General features: G+C 39.9%; 1 protein-coding gene and 1 pseudogene across 1 annotated transcript; one reads left to right on the top strand and one right to left on the bottom strand.

Moving 5' to 3' along the window:
• Positions 1 to 282: 282 nt before the first annotated feature.
• LOC101578380 lies at positions 283 to 1,224 on the top strand (annotated as a pseudogene).
• Positions 1,225 to 10,000: 8,776 nt separating this feature from the next.
• LOC101577985 (vomeronasal type-1 receptor 4-like) lies at positions 10,001 to 10,903 on the bottom strand. Its single transcript, XM_004648272.1, has one exon. The coding sequence runs from the start codon at positions 10,901 to 10,903 to the stop codon at positions 10,001 to 10,003; it is 903 nt and encodes a 300-aa protein (XP_004648329.1).
• Between the last annotated feature and the right edge of the window lie 373 nt (positions 10,904 to 11,276).

The raw sequence follows: 11,276 nt of genomic DNA, 5'->3' as shown, positions 1-11,276 counted from the left end.
GGGTCTCTCATTACCAAGCAGTCTGTGAGTGATCCGCATTGCTCAAAATGGCTCCTCAGACTCTCAGCAGTTGTTTTGAAGCTCAGCCCTCCGATGAAGAGCTTCTGTAGCTGTTTGGGCTCCCTGGGAGACTCTGACTTAGACATGACGGCAGTCAGAAGAGAGACTGATGATGATGCTTCCTCTGCGGTGTCTACCAGTAGAAAGGAATCTCATGCTCCATATTTCAATTCAGGATTTTCTGGCTCTGAAGACACATCCCACAGGTTGGATGTTTCCTGAATGGCCTCCAAAGATTTGGCAATGGCACTGATCTCTGTATCTCACACTACCATTGGAATACTGGGCAATTTATCACTACTTTACCACTATATCTTCCTTTCTGTCACTAAATGCAGATTAAGAGCCACAGATCAAATTATCAAGCACCTGGTTTTGTCCAATATTTTGACCATTCTGTTTAGAGGAGTTCCTGAAACAATGGCAGCATTTGGCTTGAAAGGTTTCCTCAGTGACCTTGGATGTAAACTCGTTTTCTATCTTCACAGAGTAGACAGGGGTGTGTCTATCGGTAGTACCTGCTTCTTGAGTATTTTCCAGGTGATCATGATCAGCCCTAGGAACTCCATGTGGGCACATCTCAAGCTAACAGCCCCCAAGTATATAGGCATTTTCAATACCCTCTGTTGGACTCTTCACTTGCTGTTGAATATAGTTGTTCTTAGGTACATGACTGACAAATGGAGCTATAAAAATATCACATAGAAGAAAGAGTTTGAATACTGCTCTGCTATTCGCTATGATAACTCTAAGACCATCATGCATTCAGCACTGCTGTCATTGCCTGATGCTTTGTGCGTTGGGCTCATGCTGTGGACAAGCAGCTCCTTGGTTTCCATCCTGTACAAGCACAAGCAAAGAATGCAGCATATTCATAAGTCCAACATCTCACATAGATCCTCACCTGAGACCAGGGCCACAAAAACCATCATTATTCTGGCCAGCACCTTTGTCTATTTTTATACCCTATCCTCCATTTTTCAATCTATTTTTATTTTCTATCATAATCCTCTGTGGTTCCTACGGAAAATGGCCATTATAGTCAGTGGGATTTACCCAACTCTCAGCCCGTTTTTGCTCATGAAACACTATCCAAAAATATGCAGTTTATTCCTTGTCTGTGTAAGACATAAAAAGTCCTGTAATATTATGAGAAGGATATAACTTCCTTAATGCCATGAGAAACATGCCTTATATGATTTTGAAAAATTCTTGGTTGTTACTCAAGTCCTTCCCTGAATCATCATAAACAGAATTATGAGACCATTGCATTCCAAAGATTGTGATGAAAATAAGTGGCTTCTGATCAAAAGTGTAAAATAAATATTAGTATCAATTAATAATGGAATGATATGTTCTGATTATGTATGTATTGTTCTGTTGGTAGATGACAAGTTCTTAATGTCAACACTCTATTTTCACATGGATGCAAATGATCTTTCCTTGTAAAGAAATTTTCCTACGTTAAGACCAAAATGTTGGGGCTGGTGAGATAGCTCAGCGGACTAAGTGCCTGCTTAAGCAAGTGCAGGGATTGACTCCCGGCACCACATGCTGGGCCGACCCCCTTCCCCTGGCGTGCTGAGCCAGCCACTGAGACCATGCATGGTGGCGCCAGCCTGTAATCCCAGGGCTGGGGAGGCTGAAAACAGGAGGCTCACTATGAGCCCGAGCTACTTAACGCAACCCTGCACCAAATGCATAAACAAGACCAAAATATTCTGTTTATTGAAAAACGATCTCACCTTTTAGATTTAATATTTTGATCAGGAATTTCTTTTGAATTTTTCCTTTCATGTAGTACGGAACAATGGTGGGATTTTACAAGCAATAATGTATATTATCAGAAGTAAATTGTTTAACTTGGGTGTTTAAGGCACAGTACTCATTATATTTTCTCCTTATTTTGTAAGATTTATTTTATTTGGAGGGTAAAATAATGTAAAGTAAAAATTTAAATGTAAGAGAAGAAACAACAGATAAGCAGTATATTACAGTGTACACAATAGACTATTTTTTTTGCTCCATAGTTAGAATTTAGTATTTTTTTTTTTTACCATACAGGTAAACTATTTTATTCTACAAGTATTTAGACTTTTATTTCATCCACTCTTCCCTTCCTTCCTGCCCCAGGCAGGGAGGATACAGTAGTCTCTTTCTCATTTTTGTCCTCTGTCTCTGGCCTTTAGGAATGCTACAGTGCTAGAATGGTGAGGCTGTTTTCTATTCTAAATCTTAAGAATACCTTATTTCTCTATATTTTCAATTATTTGCTACATAAAATTAAGAATATTTGTGGATATTTCAGGGTTTTTTTTTTTGAAACATCAATTCTAGTCCACACTTAACCCAAAATATTTCAGCCATAGTAGTGAACGAGAAAATAGGGAATGATGATGGAAAGTTGTCTGTCTGTCAGGCTGTCTGTCTTTCTCTGGAAATAGAGTAATTTTCTGGGTGTATCATCAGAATAATTGTTTTCTCAGAAGCAAAAAGGTCAGGTTTGCTTGCAGTACATTTGGAAAGACGGCAGCTTCCTCATTGTAGCTTGGTCATCCGTGACACAAATCTTTGAGTGAAGCATGATTTTGAGCCTCTTGCCTTACCCGTTAGGGGTTGGGGAAAGGAAGGGACTAGAAAAACATTTGATATTTTCAAATTCTTACTCAGAGATGTAAGCTAGTAATGGAACAAGTTTTTGTCAAATCCATGAGTCTTACGGTTTTTCAAAGGATGCTTGAAGATCGTAGGCAAAAATCTTGCTTTTGCAATAGTGTGAAATTTAAGACACTTCACATTTCCTGATAGTTTCAGTGGCCATGACTGGATGAAGAGACAAACATGGGGTTTTAGAAAAGGGAAGGAAAAGTTTTTTAATTGGCCTTTCACATGGGTGAGGAGAAGACTCAAGGACAAGTGAAAATTTTCTGTTCCTGCTGGTGATTGAGGTTGTAGCGAGTGGCTATCACTACACTCTACAGTGAAGTTGTGTGTGAAACATGCTTTAAAGGGGGAAAGTTCAGGCATCGTACACTGAGAACGTCAGCTTAACCAAGGACCTTGTATGTTCATGTGGTGAGCTGCAATCATCTTGACAGAAAAAGAGGAAAGACAGGTGGCTGGTTCCCAACTTATTAGAATGAGCCTTTGCATTATATACCCTTTGTATTCCTGAATTCTCTGTTATCTTTCAACAGTTTTTGTGAACAATCTGGGCATACTTAGCATTTAGGGGAGAGAAGCTGTGGAGATTGCTTGAAGCTAGAGATTGATCACAAATGAAGGGCTGGAGCAAGGGCAGTCCTGGGAGAAAAGAGCCACTGATGAGACCATGTGAACAAGCTTTTCCAGTTCCCCAAATGCAAGATACCCCAAAGCTGCCATGCAAAAGTTGGCTAGCCACAGCGGTGTCACGGGAGATCAATTTATGAATGTATAAATCAATATGTTGTTGTGGTTGAGCAGTTCTTTTCCTCCTTTCCAGACAGACCTGACCTCAGCTTTCTGTATTCTGACCCATATCTTTATTTTCCATCTTACTACTCTCCTTCCTATGGGAACTTCCAGAGCTTTGCTGGACATGATACATTGGTGCCTACACATGGAACCAGGGTGTAAAGGAATAGCAGGTGACAGGATGGTTCTCATTGTGCACATGACAGGAGGAGGACATTGATAGCATCAATACTGATCACTGAAATGTATTCATATTGATATCATCAGCTGTAAAACATAGAGCAAATAGGTTCTAAGAACCACCGATGTATATAGAAGTTCTTATTGTATTATTGATTACTGTAATTACTTTCCTTTTGTGGACTAGGATTAGGGAGTGTCTTAATGGCTATACACTTACTGAGACAACCATGGGGAGTTGGTTTCAGCACTATTTTAAAATTAAGTCCTGAGCAGAGAAAGGATAGTTGTACAACGATCCTTCTGATCGAACTTAAACTCTAACAGGATTTTCCCCATTAAATAAAGAAAGAGCAGTGTGTGTGTGTGTGTGTGTGTGTGTGTGTGAGAGAGAGAGAGAGAGAGAGAGAGAGAGAGAGAGAGAGAGAGAAACGCCTGCCCCCATTAGAGGTATGCTTCACTGTGAATTCCATTTCACAATGCCTGATAAATTGTTCCACAAGCGTCTACTTCTACCTTCTTAGTCCAGGGAAATTTTGCTATGTCACAGGCTCAGATTTTCACCCTTCATAAAATAGATTCATCCTTTAAGTTAATGGTTCAACAATTTGTCTTTGGAAGTGAAAATAAATGGTGTAAAGAGGTGTTACAAGCCCATAAAAGAAAACTATGGAGTCTCAGATTATTTAGGTTTGAGCAGACACTGGCTGCTCAGATGTACAAGGGACTACTTCAGCAACAGCTATCATTCATAGCGTAGAGGAAAGAGTAAAACGAAGGGTACTTGTTGGAACTATGGGGGAAGGTGACACTTTACCCAAAATTTCTCTGGTGCAACTGGAAAAGCAGCACAGCCATTGTCTGTCCCTTCAACAAGACTTTTAGTATCTTGCACAAAGTGTTGATGACAGTAGTATTTGGCAAAGATTGTAATTCCAAGACCTCCATGAAAGGCTGATCTCAGTACTGCCATTGAGGCCTGCCTTGCCTTTGCCAAACTGTGGGGGCACTTCCTTGGGTTGGCACAGCTCAGCCCTGGTTGGCATAACAGGTTGGACTAGGCACCTCACGGATCTCACACAGCGAATGCAGCAGGATTGATGTCTATACCTTGGTTCAGGCCTTGATGGACAGGCCGAAGAGTGAAATGCCAGCAAGCCCTGCTTCCTGTGTCCCTCCGAGCAAACTCTTACAGGATCCACTGAGCCTTTAAATTCCTAAGACGACTGTATTACTAATTTCTACTGATTTTTCTGAGAGAAGCAGTTAATGATTTTTTTTAAATTCAATTTTATTTTATTTTGAAGAGTAAAAACAGAAGCGAAAACAAATAAAAAAAGAAACACAGTAACACAACAATACACATGTTACCCATTTTCAAAACAGGAATAGCTAATTAACAATGATAGTTATATTATCTAGTTTTATCATCAAATCTGTTGCTCAGATTAACAGATGTAATTATGCAAGATTGGACAAATAATTGAATATTTACACTTGATTTCAAGAAATCTTAGTTTTCATTGTCTTTTAAAGATTAATTTCAAAGAGAGTATAATAATTGATGAGACATTAGAAATGTTACTCATTTAGAAGACCAGGATGAAAGGCTTCAACTATGGATTTTGTATTACATGTTGCTGTCCTCGATGTAGTTATTCAGAATGCAGATATCAGCATATAGAGTTAGTCAAAAGAAAATTCTGAACTTATTTACTAGTTTCAAAAAAACTGGTGTAAATTATAGGTACAATCGTCTCAGCCATCCTGTATATATACTCACATGTTCCCCCTCCATTTTTTCCTATTGTTCTTCTTTCTCTCATCTTCATTGTTTAATCCTTACGCTCAATTTCTTTCAGTTTTACTATGTCTATTATAACTTTCAGGGTTCATTTATTCTTTCAGGTTTTTACACTAGGGAGAGAATATGATGTTTACACAAGTGGGTCTGATTTATTTCACTTATAAGTAGAGCCTCTGGTTGCATCCACTTACTTATGAAGGCTTCTAGTTTGTTTTTCTTTATAGCTGAGTAATACTCCATTGTATAAAAATACCACATCTTTTTCATCCATTCCTCAAGTGACGGGCATTTTGGGTGTTTCCAAGATTTGGCTATCACAGCTTGTGCTGCTATAAACATGGGTGCACACATATCACTATGGTGTGATGTAAACTAGACCACAGCTGATCACCACGAATGGTCCCTGTTGGACCCACAGCAGTGGATGCAGACCATGCATGTGGCTGGCCTGCTGCAATATGGGAGTTAAAAATATCACAACTGCTCTTTATGTGAATAGGACTTAGAGGACTTTTCATTGTAATATAAATGTGTGAACTAGATTAAACACTTTTTTCATCATTGCTCTGCAAATACAAAAAACCAAAACGTGCCCCCAGTGGTCATTTGGAGCATCTTTTTATGTTCAGATACTTAGCTTTTGTAAGGGTTGTTGACTTCATGTGGATCACAACTTCTGGATAAGAAGGTTACAGCTATTAAAGTATTCATGTGAACCTTGAAACCAGCTCTACTGCATTTCTACCAGAAATCCTTCAGAAAGTCAGCCATCTGGGTTCTGATCTCCTGTAAAAGGTGAAGATTTAAGTGACCTTAATGAACCTGTCCTGTGCCCTTCTGCAAAGAGTACTCTGTAGTAAGCTGTGGCTGTATTAGACCTTTAGAACACACTGCTTTCAAAAAAACCCTGATGTGTTCAGATCATCTGAATAGATCTGTGATTTATAATTTCAATTTTTATTTATCTGATGTAACTGCAAATTAAATTTACCAAACTTGGGTCCATCAAGTGGGAAAGAGGGTGGGCTGGGAAATAATCTAGTTTCCTTTAGTAGTTTTTTTTCTCTTCTGTATAGTGCTTTTTCTGTGTTCCACATCAAGACCTTTTTTTACTTTGACTTAGAATAAGATCTTTGACAGCATACTGCTTGGCTAAGTCAGCAGAAATATGCTTTCAAATGGTGATTTCTTGTGAATTTGCCAATCCCTAGAGTGAAACCAAATAGCCTTTCATGTAGGTGCAAAGGATGCTGAAGGCTGTACTTCAGGTGCTGCTACAGCCTCCTTTAATCAGATCTAAATTGTGTAGGAAACTGCTCTGGAAAGAGTATTATTTCTGCTCAGGCTAAGACAGTGCTGGCCAGCCTATGGCCTGTGTGCCTCAGCAGGCTGTTTGTTATCATTGAAAGCTCTAAAGGGTTTGCCATCACTGGGCTAAGGGATTCACTGACAGGTGCTACAGATTCAAAGCCACAAAGCTGAACCTCACCTACCACCCATTTCAGTTTCATAGTTCTTACATGATCTTTGATGAGACTCCTTTACATACATGAGCCCAGATTTTTAAGGTATTGTCCATTCTGTAGATGCAGTGATTGTCCCCGATAGCTCTGTTGCCAGGCTTTTGGTGCGTCTTCATAGTGTTCATTTAGAAAGGCTAAAGGTACAGATGTAGCATGCTTGCTTTTAGTGACTGCAGATTGTACTCTGTCCAGTACTGTATAGTAGTCTTTACGAGGGACTTGAGGCAGTTCCCCAGGATTACTGAATTTTTTCCACCTAATAAAGACAGCCTAGCAGTTTTTCCTTAGTCTAGTATCTTTGGTTCAGTCGAAATATTTTATAGTGGTAGTGAACTCTTGATGCAGAGTCTGTGCTTCTCTGTAATAAATCCCTTTGCCAAATGCAGGAGTTGCAGACTTGCTACTGGCAAGAGTAAAGCACGTGGGTAAGTAAGCCTGTCCTGGTGCTGGGCATGTTTCAATAGGATCTGAGTCTTGCGCACATGTCGGGGCAGGAATGAAAGTCCAAGGAAGATGGTATGCAGTGTCTCCAGACCCTCTGCTGGCCCCTGGTGTGCAGTGATGTTGACATTTGACGTGGTCAATGTTCCTGCCTGTTGGTGTATAGAGTGAAAGGCTGAACCAGCCCAGGGCATTTGGATGATTAAGGGAGTAGTAAGAGATTATTGTTAAGCTGAAGACTTCATTTGGGGACCAGAAGCAAGGAATCTCTTGGATCTTCCTATATTTCTTGAAAATTATACATTTTACTTCAAAATTTTGTCAGGGGTCATGTCATTGAGAGGTGAAGTGAGATGAATGTGAAGTTTTATTTAATGGGGCACTGTACTGGAAAGCTGAAGACCAGGAGCAGATTTAAATTCCAGCTCTTGGTATAATTTTTTAAAAGATTGTGAAATTTAAAAAATGCACATGAATCAAGTTCTAATATATTGTATGAAGGGTGGATGAGGCAGTCCATTGTACCATCTCCTTCCTTAGATTCTCAGGCTTGGTTCGGCAGTGCCAGAACTCTGTGCCATTATCAGATTCAATAAAAAGAAACCGCTATAAAAATGAAGATTTTATTCTAACTCTTTCCCAATTGTTACTACCTGTACTGCCTATCTGAGGAAACCATGTATTATATTTGGTTACTTCTTATCACATGAGTTCCTTATTAAGTAAACCTTGGAGCAGCTGTATGTGCCATTTCTCCTCAGCTGAAAAGTTTTCATCCATTTAATCTCGGATAAAGGATCTTGGCACAGTGGAAAGTCTTAGCTCTACTCCTTGTGGAATGATTCCTTCTTTTCCTCGTTTCTTCAGCCACTCATTGTGAAGTTTTTATCTTGTGATGGCCTTCTTCATCTCTCACATAGTCCACTCTACATAGACTTACTCATTTGGAATTAAAAGTTTTTAATGTAAGGATTATAAATCCCTGGTCTGAGCACCAAGTATTGGGTTAATAACCTCTTAGTTGTTTCTGGCTGATCAGGCCCACACTCTTCCAAATGTGTGACATTGAAATCAAATGAATGAGACAAATGGTGTGATGTTAGGGTTCCTGGGGTATTCCAATCATCTTACAATTATTTTCTTGCATTTATAATAAATAACTTCTCTGAATAGCCTGCATTTATTATCTTTCAAGCCAAGCAGGGGATAATGAAGAAAATGCAAGAATCTAGGGAAGACTCGTAAATCCTTGAATCCTCCATGAGTCCTGCTAAAGTCTTAGAACACACCACAATACCTTGTGCAAGTGTGCTATTAAGACATACACTAGGACATCCCAAATGTGCAAGGTCCAAGTTTTGTGCCTGAGGAATGAAAAATCTGTACCACTAGGCTGAGAGATCTTCACTGGAGTCAGGAAACAAAAAGGTAAAAACGAGAGCTCTGCCAAGGAGAGATGCATCCACCCTCAGTTGGGTGAAGACATAAACTTCTCCTACGAAGAGAATACCTCGGTTCACATCAGGAAAACCGGTGGGATGAACTTCTCCAGGAAAATGAGCAGCATACTATCTTCCCCTCCAGTTCTCCTTTCATCCTGTCAGCAAGAATACTCAGGCAAACCTTTCATGACCAGAACCATTCCAACTCAGTTCACCTTGGCATTACAAGTTTATCAGTGGTTAATGCACCACATTAATGAATTAGTGGAACTTATGGGTAGAGTTTAAAACCTTTATATGTCAAATAAATGTTAAAAGGGGACACACAAAATAGGAGAGTTATAAAGCAGGGATAGATAGGAGAACATGAGTACACAGCCTAGTGGAAAACTCCAAGATGCCTCTGCTCCTTCTTAGATGTAAAGTTGGAAAAAGTAGGCCTTCTTTTATGTGCGGCTCTTTGCCAAGATAGATATGAGTTTACTGAACTGATATTTCGTTTTCCTGAATATTTCTATAGTCTTCCTGGACCAATAGTTACTAATTTAATATATAGAGAGAAAATGATAATCTTAGAAGCAAGCAACCTTTGGAAACAGATCATCCTCAAGAACATACATTCTGGCTATTATGGTTTATATCTGTATATACTTAGGAAAGCCTCAAGGGGCTTGTCAGGATTTTCAGAGGTGCCTTCATGTAGGGTGTGTCCTTCGGGGTTCAAGGATGTAACACTGGGGTTCATTCATGATGTGATGTTAGGATAAAAGCTGCCACACCATGTGTGTGAATGCTCCTTGCTCTAAGGGTGGGTAGTCAGGTAAAAGACAGAAAGAGGGACTCTTCTTGATGCCTGTCGTATTTTGCATGCTCCTTCATGCCTTTGCTTGCCCAGTTTTCCCATGGGCAGTTCCTCATATGCAGCGCACCTTTGCCGTGTCACCCTGCTTAGCAGCCAGCCAACTGCGAACCAAGCCATGTAAAAACAGGAAGCTAAACATACCATTACTATTTTTAATTTTGTACAGTGAGATGTTGCCTCAGCCACAAGAAAATAACCAAGGTAATGACATTTATATTCCATGATCACTTTACAGAAGTTGTTCACTTTTGGGCAGCAGGCAAAACAGCCTGTAGAAATGTGGGTCCCTGCTGATGAGCACAAATGGGCTTAAACAGGAGAAGCTGGTAGCTAAGAGTGCACTGATGTTCACCAGCCATGGACTGGGTCGGTCAACGTGAGACAAATAAAAGATGAAGAATGAAGATAGGGAGTATAGAGAGAAAAATGTGATTAGCAGAATGAAGATGGTCTGGGAAGCTCTGGTCTCAGCAGAGAATCTGGAAGAGAGGTTCTTGCTGCGGACGTGTAGGACATTCTGCTTGTGTCTGAGCAAGATGAGCATCACGAAGATGCTGGCCCACACCATGAACGCCAAAGACAGCACATCAACGGAAGCCAGCACCACAGAGTGCAATAAGGATTCTGTTTTCTCACCAATTATACTGGAGCAGCACCCCAGGAGTCTGTATTGGGTATGGTTGTTGCTTGCCTTTGTACATGTAATGTACTTAGGAAAAGCACTATTTACCAGCATGTGAAGAACCCAGCAGAAGATAATGGAACACGCCATGTACTTGGGGTCTTTGGCCTTGAGTTTCACCCATTGGTGATGGCTAGGGCTGATTGTGATGGCCTGGAAGCCACTCAAGATACAGGTAGTACCAAGAGTCACACCCCTGGCTGCCCTGTGAAGGTAGATGATGAATTTGCATACAACATCCCCCATAGAATATTGCAGCCCCAACACTACTATTGTGTGAGGAATTCCTCTGGAGAGAAGAACCAACCAGTTGGCCAAAATCAAGTTTTTGAGAATCAAATCCAGGTGTTTTAGCTTTCGTTCAGGGTGGGGAATGAAGATGTGAGCAAAATATTTCCCAGAATTCCAACTCCTGTCTGAGCCACAAAGATGATTCTGATTGCCAGCCATGGGGCGACATTCAGTTATGAGAATAATAATTTCATCCGAAGTCAACAAATCTTGTTGGGACTGTTCCAGGTTGTTTCCTCAAAGCAGTTTTAATTCATTATGTACTATGATTTTTTCTCACTCCTGCATTTATTCCTTGTATTTGTTTCAAGATTCAACTAGAACAGTACATATTTTGTTGTTAGTTTCTGTTTTTAATGCTTTATTGGTGCCTATGTTGTCCTTACATAGTGTGGTATTATTGTTTTATTTCCATTAAATTATGCATCTCCACAGTCTTTCAGGCAAATATTCCTTACATGACTAATTACTCAGTTAGTGTACCATTTATATGAACTTAGGAATCTGTATTTCTACAAGGATTACCTTTTTT

The sequence above is a fragment of the Octodon degus genome, unplaced genomic scaffold (genome assembly GCF_000260255.1).
Source record: "Octodon degus isolate 3935 unplaced genomic scaffold, OctDeg1.0 scaffold00379, whole genome shotgun sequence".
Lineage (NCBI taxonomy): Eukaryota > Metazoa > Chordata > Mammalia > Rodentia > Octodontidae > Octodon > Octodon degus.
The sequence above is the reverse complement of the archived record's forward strand: the minus strand, read 5'-3'. Positions and strand labels throughout refer to the sequence as shown.

Coding starts and splice junctions, on each gene's coding strand:
- LOC101577985 (XM_004648272.1), bottom strand. CDS start 10,903: ATGGCTGGCAATCAGAATCATCTTTGTGGCTCAGACAGGAGTTGGAAT.